Here is a 15197-nt window from a genome sequence, read left to right on the forward strand (position 1 = left end):
TACATCCAGCATTTTAATGGTCTCCCTGTTGTTGAAACAAGCGAGAAAGGCAGTAGAGATCAGCAGAATCTTTTGGGATTCTGCGGTTCGCTCAGTGTGCTCTTTCTGGCTAGAAGGCCAGTGCTTAGGAAAGGTGAGGAGAGAGAATACAGTTGCTTCCTTATGTCACACAGTATTTTTCTGCTTGGTTAAAGAAATAGTTCTAAAAAAAATGCAAATTCAGTCAGTATTTAGTAGGAATATAGCGGTATTATCAATGTTGTGTTATTGCGATAACAAAACTGTCTCTCTATTATCGTGGTCACATGACAATATGAAATGATAGGTCTTCCGAGCAAAAAGTATAGTTTTTAAAATATATTTAAACTTCTTACTCTAACATAAAAGGTATTTTAAGTTAAGCACAATATGGTTAATTCCTTCTTCGCGTTTCAAAGCAAATTGCACACTTCGTTCAGGCGATTAGCTCGTGGTCCGGTGTTTTAAGTGCCTCAGAACGGCTCAGTTCACAGTAAACTTGTTTATTGCATGTGCTGTGAGTTTAGCATGTGTTTGGGAATGCAACGGCCACCAGTTATGCTTAATTTCATGGCAGCTGATTACAGCATTTCACTCGATTTGTAGTGAGACGTGTTTTTGTAAGCCTGTTTTCACCAAAGCTGGAGTGTTCCATCAAAATAAAAGCTCTACTTCCGTTTCTGTCAAAATAAAAGCTTAAAATATAATAGTATAAATTGCTGACAGCTAGCGATTTAAATAGGTAGTGTAGAAATTAGAAAATAAGTATTTTAATTTCTCTACTGTAGTCTAAAGCAAAAATAATATACCTATGAAATATTTATCTCCATTTTCCATTTCCATTTTACAGTGCAGTTGTTTACAATATATGGCTAATACTGTTATAGGAATAACAATAATATAAAATTGTTATTATTACATTCTAATTTGTTTGGCTTCCTAAAACACCAGTGTGAATGTAATTTAGACTGAGACAGTATACCACAAATAAAAAGAGGGATAAGTCACCTTTAAAGTTCAGGTACAAGTACATTCACTGACTTTTTTTTTTTTTTACTGTTTTCTTAGTTAATAACATGGGTTGGGGTTTGAACTATTTTGAACTCTCAAAGAGCATTAGATGGAATAATTTAACTTAAAAATGTACAAATTAGTGTTCTTTTTTTTTTTTTTTTTTTTTTTTTTAAATATTGCAATAAATATTGTATCGTGGACTTCATATACAAAAAGGTGAGCTTAGCAAAGTAAAAGATTCAAAAATTTTCTGAAAGTCAGTGGGTTTTTAGAATTTTATTCTACAAAATAAAGTACAGTATTACTTTTTAGTAAGCTTTTATGCTCTTTTAAATGTTACTAACCAGTGGCTATTTGGGGCTACAAAGGTTGTTGGTATACTAAACATTGTCATACCAAACAGGAAAACTCATCTACTTGTTAGTCTGCTTTTACAGTTTCCTTGTGTTTATACTCAAGTTCTTGCAAACTATTCTAACTCAGATAATCCAACTGGTAGATTGTCTTTTTGCTGAAGGAAACAGGGTAATGCTAACTTTTGGATTGACTTATAAAAATATGTAATTCTTGCAGCACATTTTTATATCTTTATGTGAGGTAGATCAAATTTAAGTCATTTTTTTAGTTGATCTACCCCTCTAGTGTAGCTCTCAAATGGATACTTTAATGTTAATTTTTAATGAATCAGAAGATTTTTAATATATCAGAAGAGAGCACATCCATTTGTACAGTGTGAAGCTTTTATGGGTGCATTTTAACTGTGGTTAGGCAGTATTTTCTCCAATACGTTCTGCAAAAGATAATTCCACTTGTTTGGGTTACTCCAATAGAGCGTTGTGCAATCTTCTAGTTTTTCTCTCTGTGAAGTAGCCAGTTCACAAAGCATTAAAATTAAGGTGAATAGATGTGGTCTGCGGTAATTGTCTGGCCCTTTGCCCACAGTCTGGGATTCAAATGGAGAAAAGAACACAAGAGGCCTGACCTCATCTGATACTAGGTGATGCCATGGAGCTAATTTTCTGTCTTTTTCAGGAAGATGCTGTTTCTTTTGCTAGTAGTGTGGGCTACCCTTGCCTTCTGCGGCCGTCCTACGTTCTAAGGTGAGTACAAGGGGAATGGTGAATTCAGGACACAATCACAGTATGGAAGATCAGTTTTGAAAGCAATTCCTCATGTGATGCTTTCATAACTCTTTGGCGGATGCTTTTGGGTAAAGTTGTTTTTGTACAGAACATAAATGCTTAACCAAAAAAGAAAATTCTGAATGAAAATTACTCACCCACATGTCGTTCCAGACCCGTAAGATTTTTGTTCGTCTTCAGAACACAAATTAAGATATTTTTGATGAAATCCAGGGTTTAAACGCCATTTTATGAAGCTATAAAAATACTGTGCACATGAAGAAAACAAAAATAACGACTTTATTCAACAATTTCTTCTCTTCCGGGTCAGTCTCTGATGCCAATAATGGACTATGATGGACTATGAACGACTGATGGACTATTTTAATGATGTTCTTACTACCTTTCTGGGCCTGGGAATGTTTCAGATACATTGCTGTCTATGCAGGGTCAGAAAGCTCTTGGATTTAATCAAAAATACCTTAATTTGTGTTCTGAAGATGAACAAAGGTCTTACTCATACTTAATACATTGCAAATTGTGTCAAAACAGCTTTACAATATCAAACAGGAAAATAGTTTACACACTGCGCACAGAAACAAAAGCTATGTTTTTGTCCTAAATAGCCTTGACGATGACACAAAGTTTCTATTTTACAAACAAGTTTTAGTTTCTGGAACAACAACATACAAACAGTGACAATTATGATCTCAGGTAATGATAATGTGCTGTATTCACTGTTAAATGTGTCTAATGTGAGTTCGAATATCATACTGCGTGACATTTAGAGCCATACTGAAAGCCACAGCAGATAGTTTACCTCGGGTCTTGAAAATGAATGAAAGCAAACATATACGTTAAAACTAGGGATGCTGAACAAAATTACACACTGGGCCGATTACCGAATACGGTTTTTCGTGTTTCCCCCCATGTATTTTGCCAATTTTTTTCACCATTGCATAAATTTAATAGCCAATATTTGCTTTTTTACAGTTTTGTCTTGCTTTTCAAAGAAAAAAATCAATTACAAAACTACAATTAAAAAATATTTACTTAACACTAAACATTTTTAACATTCTAGTAGACATTATAGCCTACCAACAAAGCACAATTTAACTTAAAATGAATAAGTTAGTAAATAATAAATAAATAAATAAATAATAATATTCTAATAATATATTGGTCAATTTTAAGACCACCTTCTTGAATAAGGCATGTGCTTTTAATGTACAAACAAATGCAGCCTTGCTGAGCAAAGGAGAGTGTTAAATAATGTAAAAATAAATAATAAATAAATGTATTAATAGAGCTGTTGTAATGATTGTTGTTATTTTTGTTACTTTTTTATTTTATTTTACAGAACAACAGTAAAATTACAATCCTAACATTTATGAATGTTGGCTTTTATTTCGGCGGAAACCCACAAGAAAACTTCAGTACTACTTTTTGCTGACAGCAGCAGATTTATGAATGATTTTCATCACAGATTTTCCTCGCGCTTTGGACTTTGAACTCTGGCTAACAAGCTTGTGCAGCGCTGTCAGAATAAATACAATTTGTGCATGTATTAGACAACATAACGTTCTGTAGTTTATTTACTAATGATTTAAGGCCATTTTGCGATTTCAGTCATCATAAAGTAACCAGCAACAACCACCCCTTCCTCTTCTCATCGAAGCTACTAAACAGTATCTGGCTGTCGGTGCTTTTAATGATTTCTGACAGTTTTAAATGCTTCCACACTGCCGACATGTTTGCTGCATTAGTGCGCACCTCTATTTGATCGCGTCACGTCACGTCATTGTTCGTCATTGTTCAAATTTCAGAAAGTTACATATAGCCCCTTTAAGGTCCAAAAATGGAAAAAAACCTCATTTACACCAATGTTCAGAGCAATACTAAAGCTCTGAACATTGGTGTAAATATTTTTTTTTTCCATTTTTGGACCTTAATATCTCAACATCCATCAGACTCTATTGTCTGATATCAAAGGATGTGAAAGACATGGTACATATCAGACCATTTACCAAGTTTGATGCTTATACATTGAAAATTGAGGTTTCTATGGACATCTGAAAACCCTTAAAGTAATAGTTTCAAAAAAAGTAGAGGGCCAGCATTCAGGTGTAAATTCAGTAACAATGCTGTGAGTTGTAATTCATGCAGTTCTGGACTAGGACTCTTAGCCTAGAAAATGTAGTTCTATCTGGTTCTGGAGATATTTCAGTCTGAACATGGTCACTCAGACTGTGATGCCAAAACGGGGTAAAAAAACAAACTTTTTTACAGATTTTTTGTAAAAAAAAAAAAAAAAAAAAAAAAAATGCTCAGTAGAGATCTGAAATTTTGTATATGATCTATTGGGCATATTACCCATCTCATAGATTTTTTTTTTCCAACAAATCTGAGGGGGTCAGGTGGGGACCATTTGATGATTCCAGCTAGAATGACCCTACTGCATTATCATAATAGGCTATAATGTTAAATTATTTGGAGTAAACCGGTAATACAATTTTCCTCACATACGGTTCTTTTTCGCTACTATGAATTGTCATTGTAAGTGAATATTCTTCCAAATTCTTCTGTCAAGTTTCAGAAAAAAAACACCATGCATGCTTGGAACAGCAGAAAAGTTCATTTTTGATTTAATTAATAGGTCACTTATGTTCATAAGTAGATTGCCCTGAACCAAATGAAAGTAGACATCAGTAAATGGAAAGTAGTCAACTGCTAATTTGTCAGGAGCAGAGAAACGTCACTCCAGTCTTCTCAATGACGGTCTGTAGAAATCTTGTATAAGATGCAGTTCATCCACTTTATAAGAATCTCAGACTGGCAGGACTCAAACAGCTAATTTGCACATAATCAGACAGCAGGCATCTGTTTTGAGTGCCGCAACGAGAAAATTAAGTTCCTTTTAAACCAGGCACCCAGTCTGCTGTGCAGCAAGAGGGCACACAGAAATAGCTGAAAATTCTGCTTTTAACCATTACCCAATACACATCACAATCATAAAAGCACTTTCATCATTGGAGCACTTTTCTGTTTGTTCTCATTAGATGTTGTCTCAAAGGTTACTGTCTGTTTTGAGAGAAGATTAGAGTTTTTTTTTTCTCAGGGAACCACAGTAGTCAAAGTACAGAGACTCATATTGTGCCAAGTGTAGTTTCAATGTTGTAACCAGATTGACAACTAAAGCAAAATAAAAGTAAAGTGCTTTAGCACATTTTTATCTCTAGCAAAATCTTATTTCACTTTTTTTTATATAAACCAACACCCACATACAGTTGCAGAGATTTGCATGCAGTTTTCAAGAAAACCAAACTGCCAAAACCAATACTTTTTCACTACTTTCGTTTGAATATTTACTGCCCCGTGTGATTCCATCGCCGCTTAGCTGCTCAGTTGAGACCCGTGTTTTCAGTCCTGCTCTGTGTTTCTGAGGGTGTTTAGTGCCAGCTGTGGTTTGGCATCATTATATTGCCTAAACCTGTGCCTGAGGCTCAGACTCTCAGGGACTGCGGCTCCGACACAGAACCTGACAGAAACACTGCCAGTTCATCTGGACCGTGGAACAGTTCATACTGAAGAGACGCTTAGGGCTGTCTCAGTATATTTCCCACTTGTCTCTCTGTGTTCACTGTATTGTGATGTGTTGGTGAAGCATATTGCTGACTGTCAGTTAAACAGTGTAAAGGTAAGCAGTGATCACCTGCTGTAATATTTTATTGTGAGATGAAACCAGAGTATAAAATGAATTTTGGGCTTTTTGCTATACCTGCCAATCAGAGTGAACTGAAAAAAAAAAAACTTGATGAAAGAGTTGTTTTTAATATTGATTTGATTGATTGGAGTTTGATAATGTGAAATCAAACTATCCCTTTATTGAAGTTGAGAAGTTTCCGAAAACAAAACGTTGGGGTTGCTAAGATTTAATGTTTTTGAAAAAATTTAATTGTGTTCACACAGGCTGCATTTATTTAATCAAAAACACAGTTATATTGTGAAATATTACAATTTAGTAACTTTTTTCTATTTTATTTTAAATTTTTAGCCATTACTACACTTCAGAAATCATTCCAATATGCTGATTTGTGGCTCAAGAAATATTATTATATAAATCTCCTGCTGCATATTATTTTTGTGAAAGCTGATACTTTTTTAAAAGGATTTGTCAAATAGAAACTTAAAAAGAAAGACATTTATTTGAAATAGGTTTTTGTAACAATCTAAAAGTCTGTCCCTTCTATTCTGGTTAATGCGTCCTTGCTTTATAAAAGTAAAACAACAACAACAAACCCAAACTGTTTTATTTATGTATATGGGCCATTCTACAGAACTGCTGCAAACTGCTGTCCCACAGCCAAAAAACGCATTCAAAAAGCATTTAAGTATTCAAATCTCAGATGTATGCTAGGATCCTTTTATTATCCATTGAAACCCACAATAAAATTTAAAATATCAGTAAGCTTAATGTATATAAAATCATTTGGGAGGTGGCTGCCCTGAGCCCTAACCCCCCAATTTTCCCTAAAATACTGATTTTAACCACATCCCTATATTTATGGTCAGGAAATAGTCATGTGTCCCTCTCTCATATCTACATTGTCAGTAGGTTCCATAATTTTAAAGTAAATGATGTTTTGTCAAAAATAAAGAATACTGAATTATCAACTAAGATGTTATGATAGTGTTTGGTTCAATGTATGTTCAAACTAAAATATCCTTAAGTTTGAAATCAGTGTGATCCACTTTATGCCTTTTACAAATAAAGTTTGGTTTTAAAATACAACAAATCTCTTAAATCACAATTGAAATATTGTTACAATTGTAATTGGTATTGATTTACCTCTGAATTTTTTTTATAAAATAGAAAAAATATTTTTACAAGTAAGATGTGAGCAAAATCTCAATAGGTCAGTATAACCCTTTTTATTAAATTGTATGTTACTGTGTTTCGGTAGTGACACTTTTGGGGAGAGGACAAATATTCCAAAACTAAATAACTGCACAATCACTAAAAATGTGTACCTTGGATATTATACAACTTGCATACATACAACATTTATGGAAAAAGCCACTTTTCGTATTTTCTATTTTTGATTTTTTTTATAAGATGTTTTTAACTCTGACTTTGAACTAAATTCTGTAGAATGGCCCATATATGGACATATGTTTGGATGATAATTTGACCAGGTGTGGTTTCCCTTCTGCAGCTGTTAGACATCTGGCTACGCCACAAATGTTAGCTGCAGGGCTGATGCCATTAAAATCACCAAAAATGTCTTTTTTGTCTCTCTATATGAAACACATTCAGTGCTGATCGCCTCGAGGAGCAGCTGACCCAGATATATTTCTCTAGTTTGCTTTTTCTCTCTTTCTTTTTTCATTTGCACAACTCTACATATCTTCCTGTCTGTTAGATTTGACTGTACAACCATCAAATCATGTTTTTGTCTCCTGATGGGCTCATTTAAATGTCAGAGTGATGAATGATAAGAATCTTTCTGTTTCCAGTGGCTCAGCCATGAATGTGGTGTACGGTGAAGACGAGATGAAACGTTTCCTGGAGGAAGCCACGCAGGTGTCACAGGTGAGATCTGCCCATTTAACCATTTGGCCCGGTTGCAGCATAAATAACTTCATGTGAAGCGTGTTGATTTTGCCACATGAATCATGCAACAGCTTAGTCATGAATTATGTATCACGCAGCCTTTTTTACCCATTATCACAAATGAATGATCTTCTTGAAATTACATTTCATCCTATCTAAACATACCCTTTTAGGAAAATATGCCCTTTTTTTCTTAAAGGCATTCTAAGCACATTTCCAACAGCTCTGGTTTTTCTGTACCTCAGGGCCTGTATTGATTTTCATCTCCTATTCCTGCTGCCCCTTACAGTTTTTCACTTAAGAGTGCAATAGTTTTTCTGAGTCCAGCTAAACCGCTTTACCATTGCTGTCACCATCATTGAGCCGTTCCTGAGTACATACGGAAAGATACTTTTAGCTTTTTTTCCACCATTTTTTCTTTTAAATTACCTCACTCGCAATTGAATTAGTTTTATATTGTCAAGCTTATAAATTATGCAGACTTGTAGACAACTACTGAAGTATTGCAGTACAGCAATATTTTCATAAAATCATGCTAATTTTTTTCTACTTCAAACCGAATCAAGTTAAACCTCAACTTTTCAACCCCAACCAAAAAACAACAACTATTACTGTTATCAGAATTGTGAAGCAGCAGGTTGCACATCACTTCATATCTTAAAGAGCAGGTCATATGGTTTTTTAAAGGGTCCTAATTAGTGTTGGAGAAAGTTACTTTTAAAAGTAATGCATTACAAAATTGAGTTACTCCCTAAAAAAGTAACTAATTACGTTAGTTACTTTTTATGGAAAGTAATGCGTTATGTTACTTTTGTGTTACTTTTTAAATCTGGGCAGGGCTTGCTTGTTTGTTTTTAATATAACAAGTCCTATTTTTGGCAAATGTAAAAGCCTTTTTACACCAAAAGCCTCAGGCTTAGAGAAAAGTTAATTCATGTCTGTACAGTAGACCACAGAAGAAAAAATGTTAACTCTTCAGCAATAAAAAAAAAAAAAAGGAAAACAAATTTTAAATTATCTTGAGGAATTTTTACTTATTAGTATGGATGAATTGGATCATCAAAGGTCGGCAGCAGAGACATTGGTTAATAAAATGGGATTAAATACATTAAGAATATTTGTATTATTTAACATATTTAATTATTGTAGGTTTGCGTTGAATTTCACTGGTTTTATTCATTTTGAGGAATACTGTATTTGTTTTTTTTAATGAGCGAGATTATTTTTTACATATTGTTTACATTCACATTCAATTTCTCTCAACATGGGGACAGGAGAGCTTTTAATCAATAAATTTGCGGAAAAAGTAACTGCCGTTACTTATTTTTAAAAAAAGGAACTCAGATATTTTCTTGTCAATTAAAAAGTTATGCGTTAATTTACTAGTTACTTGGAAAAAGTAATATTATTACATAACTTGCCTTACTTGTAATGCGTTATCCCCAACACTGGTCCTAATATTGTGTTGAGTCCCCTACAACAGGTTAGGTCAGAAAACATTGTAATTTTCTCGGAATATATATTTATACATAGACTTATTTGTCAATAATTTCGAAACAGTTAATTTGAGCGTAATGTCTGTAAACCCCTCCCTTCCATAAGCCTACTTTGCTCTGATTGGTCAGCTGGCCAAGCTCATTGTGATTGGCACAGAGAGAGTACTAGAGCAGGTTAGCGAGTGCTACCATCTGTGTTGCCAAGGTTGCGGTTGTTTTTGATATTTGCGGGTTGAAGCAACCCCAAAAATGTCATATTTAGCCCCTGGAATGTGAATTTACCAGGGGAAACCTGACGAAAAGTGTATATTTTACACCCTGGAATGTGTTTTTTAATAGGGGACCCCACTTGAAACATGATTAGGGTAGTTTTGAGTAGCAATTGGGTGGGTTTTGTTGTGAAAACCTGGCAACCCTGATGCACCTATACATTAAACAATAATATAGTGCTCCAAACCGTTTTAAAATAATGACATAAAAACATTTTGTTTAACACTTATGCAAGCGAATCGTGCCCACAGCTAACGTTTAGCTGCTACAGTGTAAATGCTTAACAACAAAATAATGGATAGTTACATTCTTTATTATTAAACAAAGTAATTCCAACAATGACAGTCTACATTAATCGACACATTCTTAGGAAATAGTGTATTCACAGCGAATTATCAGAACTGTTTCAGTAAGACAGTAAAAGACAGTAAAAGTAGTTTACCTGGAAACCTAAAGCTGCACTAGGTATACATCACATATAGCACAAAAAATTTATATTTTGAGCACTCGCTTAAAAATGTACACATAATGTGCCAATCGTACTTACAGGTTGTGGTTTGGAGACGCTTGTTAGTTCAAATAAAGAAGATTAGAAGCTAAAGAAGATAAAAACCAAGATTAGAGAAGCAGTCCTCTGTAAAATGACGAGCACACACCAACAGGTTCGAATTTTATTGCTGTGGTATTGTGGGGAAAAAATGTTTTTTAACCACTTATTCTTCACGTAATCATTGGCAATGAAATGAAAACAAAGTTGCTTTCACAGTGCTGAACCCAGCGGCATGATGTAAACACACTAACTAATGAAAGTGTTTGTGGGCAGGTCACACTGTTCGTATTTTGCAGGCTAGGCGGGATTATGCTAATGTGTTACCCAGTGACATAGATCGTAACAGGCAGAAGATTAGAAAATATAACAACTCGAGAAGGCGATTCTAAGGCGACAATATTTTTTTGTATAATGCACTTTTTTTGTGCCATTAACAACTTTGCAGACTGTTTACATTGAAGGATAGCTACGTTACATACTGCAAACAATATATATTTTTGAAACCCTTATGACCTGCTCTTTAAAGTTAAATACCTCATCAATGGTTAAATGCATTTTAGTAATGCTTCGGCTAATTCATTCAATGTTATACTCCATTTTGCCAAAAGTCAAAGACTGTCAGTAACAAAAAATGTGCTAAAAGTTACATTTGTTGACTTTAACTTTGGCAGATAGATGGACTCCAAGCTAACAGATGTGGACTAAAAGCCACAGAACTCCAACAGTGATTTCATGAGGTCTTTTACTTCACAGCCCTATAACTGCGCAGATCAATGATATGTATAGATTTATAGAGAGTTGTGAACCCTTTTATGGCTCTGGTAAAATGAAAAGGCTGGATTGAGCTGAACACATAATGTTCTCAAGCACTCAATTAGCCTCAGTTCATCATTCATCAGCTAGAGATATATTTGCTTAGTGCATTTGCTGTTTATTCTCTCTCTCTCTCCATACTCTCTATATATTACCTTTCAGAAGTTTGGAGACTGTAAGATTAGTTTGTTTGTGAAAAGTCTCTAATGCTCAGCAAGGCTGAAATGTAATGGTTCCAAAACACAGTGTTTTAAAATGTAATAAATTTCTATGATATCCAAGCCACATAGGTGTTAAAAGATCATCCTGTTATTAACTGGATGTTAATACAACTGCCACACAGGTTAACTATACAGTGTGAAAGGCTGACATAATCGATATCTGCACCTGTGCACCAGTACCTCATTCAGTGAAAATTTAAAAGCCTAAAAGCTTCACTTTCCCACCTAAATTATTATTTTCAGGTTGTCCCATGAAGCCAGTCAAATGGCTAATGGATATTATAAGATTGGAATAGAAACAGGTCTTTCAGACAGGTGGAAGGTGGAAGGCACCTTCTGCATTGCATTATGCTTGTATTCACTTAAGTAACAGAATGACCCTGGTTGGTGTGGCTGGAAGAGACGGTTAACAATTCTGGGAAGCACTTCACAAACACTCTGTCCTTGTTAATGTACAGCTATAGCCTTGAAAGGCCCTTTGAATCAGCTTTTCAATATGGTATTTTCGCTGCCCTTTGCAGTATTCTTAAGAGATGTTTTTCAGCAACAGTGTTATTTACAGCATTTTCTCGGGAACAGGATCATCCTGTGGTCATCACCAAATTCGTCCGAGGTGCTAGAGAATTGGAGGTGGATGCAGTGGCCAGAATGGGCAAGGTGAGAGATGCTAGAATAATTTTCTAACGGAATATTGAGTAAAATAAGTATAATAACTTTGTCAGAGCAATTATTATATAAAAATCTGAACACAGAATGTGGAACATTTGATTCTGATTGAAATTTTCCTGAAACGAAGATCCATGTTGCAGTGGTTTATGTAGAGGACACAGTTTGTTGTGTAAGACTTCTGAGAACATTATGCTATCCCACACACCCACACATAACAAAAACAAGACAACCAAAAAATTAAAAAAATAGAAACTGCTTCAGAGTTGAAAATAATTCTAGTATTTTCCTTTTCTTCCTTTACATTAGTTTTTGTGGTGAGTTTAATTACGTTTTTGCATAATGTTAAAGGAGAAGTTTACTTCAGATTGAAAATGTACAAATAATGTACTTACCCCTTTGTCATCCAAGGTGTTCATTTTTTGAGGTAAACATTTAGGATTGTTCTCCATATAGTGAATTTCTATGGTGCACCGATTTTGAACTTCCAAAATGCAGTTTAAATGCAGCTTCAAATGATCCCAAACCCTTTTGTAAAGGGTGTTTTATCTTCTTTGTATATTCACTGCAGTAATGTGGAATGATTTTGAAGTTCATTTAGTTGAGGGAGAAAATGAGATGGGAGTTTTTCAACCTACCCTGTTTGCTGTTAACTGTTTAGAACCAGAGATGCACCGACTACTCAGGCACATCACAGAGAAGACGAGCATTTAAGGGTAATAAGTATATAAATTGTAATAAAAAAATAAAAAAAAACATAATTTTGATCTTTTCACTAGATAAGTCCCTTCTTTCTCAGCTGACATCGTTCAAACTCAGGGCACCATAGAAGTAGCCTAGAATCTAGACGCACCCCTAGCGGCAGCAAATTACATTTGCTTCCAAGGTCAGTCTAGTTACTCTCAATTCACTTAAATTTCCGAAAAATCCAAGATGTACCGGGCCAATCACGAGTCGGTGGGCGGGCTTAACATGATGACGCCTGAGTCCTGACCTGCGACCATAAGTTCCGTCAGACATGAATTCCTGGTTCCGTGAATTAAGCGTGGAAAACTGAACAGTATTTATATAATTTTTTACTTTTGATACACAGCCACGTCCATGTGTCCTGAGCAGGAGCTCGTTACATCTGAACGCGCTGTGGTGTAGAATACGCAAACACCGGAAGCGATCTGTGGCGTGTATACGACACTCATTGTTTACACAGCACAAGAGATTGTGGATATAGCGGCTATTCAAAATGGTAATTACTTGCGCTTGTCCTGGTTGTTCAAACCCATTTAAAGCTAAAAAAGATTACGTTTGCTTGCGCAAACTCATCCTGGACTTTTTTTTTACATATTTCCCCTTTCGGTGTTTGCGTATACTACATCAAAGCTCGTTCACATGTGACGAGTCGAATCATAGATATGCTAAACTCGTGCTCATGACAGATGGACGTGGGTGTGTATCAAAGGTAAAAAGAAAATTATATAAATACTGTTCATTTTCTTGCAAAAACCGATCGTTTCGTGTCTTAGGACATCAATGTATCGTCACGAGCCGCAGGGTGTAATTTGGATTTGTCTGTGCATGTTTTTGTTTACTTTTAAAGGTTTAGTGCCCATCTGACAGACTGCACAGTGCACTGATTTTTGTTAAAAATCTTCGTCGCTCTGACTACGTCACCTGACCGACTACGTCTCTGATTGGTTGTAGCGCTATCCTATTGCGTGGAGAGGAGTTTGAAAGACAACCGTTTATCCCACCCCTCCGGTTGAGCCCTGTCTATGGAGAGTGCCCAGACCCTACATTTATGTGGGTCTGGCTTGCCAGGCTACCATAGAAGTCCACTGTATGGAGAAAAATCCTGAAATGTTTTCCTCAAAAAACATCATTTATTTTCAGCTGAAGAAAGAAAGACATGAACATCTTGGATGGCAAGTGGGTGAGTACATTATCTGTAAACTTTTGTTCTGGATGTGAACTCTTTTACTTACCTTCAAGTTGTAAGTCGAGTTTGTTTCTTCTGTTGAACACAAAAGAAGATACTTTGAAGAATGTTGGTAACCCAATAGTTTATGGTAGCCATTATCTTTCATATGGAAAGAAACATTATGTTAACTCTAACATAATGTAACTATATTAAGTGTAGGCTATTTTTGTTCAAACTAATGTCAAAATTTGTGTCTTTTGATTGGCTGAACAAAGAATCTCACTGTTTGCACCTAATAAGCAAACTATCCCAGTCCTGGGTCATGATCAGTTATTAAATCACACTGCGACTGGTTAAAAAATATTGGTTTCTTGTCTTTAACCCCTGTCAAACATTCCTGTCAAACTTAACTCAATGCGGGTGGAACGTTGGAACGCTAAGGGGTTAATCAATTCTCATTTTTTACGAAACAATATTGATCCTTAAATCCCAAGAATCGATTATTCTAGAATGTTTTCAGTTAATGAACAGAGCATCGTAGCACACACCCCATCCAATAAATCGGAATAAGCTTTGTGCTTTGTTACTTTTGATATGAAGCAAAGTGTCAGATTTTAAATTCTGTGAATTTTATTACGGTACACAATAAGCAAACATGAACTGATTGTGTCTTTCGCTTTAATACTAGTTACAGCACAAAATAAACATAAACATTTGAAGGTATGTTAAGAGAGTACAACTTACCAAAATCAAGTCAGCTTGAAAAATTAACTCTAGAGAGGAGAATTTTATTAAATATATGCACCATATAAAATATTAATTGTATTTTTTTTACTGTTCTTCAATGTTTGTTTGAATAAATCTATCAAGCTTATATGACATCCACCATTACAATGTTTATATTTCAAAAAACAAAATGAAATTAGAAATATAATTATGTAACTTTTAACTTTATTAGTATAAAAACTTAATTGAGTGTAACAACTGACTCTCATGTATATTTTACAGCATTAGTTTTTTCTTTGAGAAAATGTAGCATGTACTATACCTGATATATCTGAAATAATTGATGTTGAATCATATCGCAGATTTGTGAATCAGAATGTAATCATAAAATTGCCAAAACCCAGCCCTTAAATCACACCTAACATTTTCGGCATGAAACATATAACTTGTAAAAATGAGGTATTACCCCTTGAAATTTGTGTTTGCTTAATGGAATAACAAAATTATCCATTTTAGTCTCAAGTGACCGTGGGAGTTAGGTACAGGTCATTGCTTGTCTCATTTTGTATATTCCTAAACTTGTGTATTGTTTTGAAATCACAACATTTGATGGCTAGTACCATCGACGAAAGTAATAAATACACTTTCAAAATGTATAAAACTGCAACCGCTATCAGTTGATGGCTGGGAGACATGCTAGTGCAATCAAAGACACAAGCCCATCCATGATTTGAAAACTGCAAAAGTAAGTTCAAGCTGAAATAAATGATAGC

The 15197-nt window shown here is 34.9% G+C and overlaps 1 protein-coding gene across 1 annotated transcript in view; it reads left to right on the plus strand.

The window, feature by feature from the left end:
• The window catches only part of cps1 (carbamoyl-phosphate synthase 1, mitochondrial), a 73792-nt gene that overhangs the window by 39905 nt on the left and 18690 nt on the right, over window positions 1-15197 (plus strand). Inside the window, exons 27-29 of the mRNA XM_073841950.1 lie at window positions 2065-2132; window positions 7671-7746; window positions 11697-11774. Coding sequence (XP_073698051.1) covers window positions 2065-2132; window positions 7671-7746; window positions 11697-11774 — 222 coding nt within the window. The remainder of the gene's footprint in view (window positions 1-2064; window positions 2133-7670; window positions 7747-11696; window positions 11775-15197) is intronic.

Source organism: Garra rufa, chromosome 6, assembly GCF_049309525.1.
Source record: "Garra rufa chromosome 6, GarRuf1.0, whole genome shotgun sequence".
Taxonomy (NCBI): Eukaryota; Metazoa; Chordata; class Actinopteri; order Cypriniformes; family Cyprinidae; genus Garra; species Garra rufa.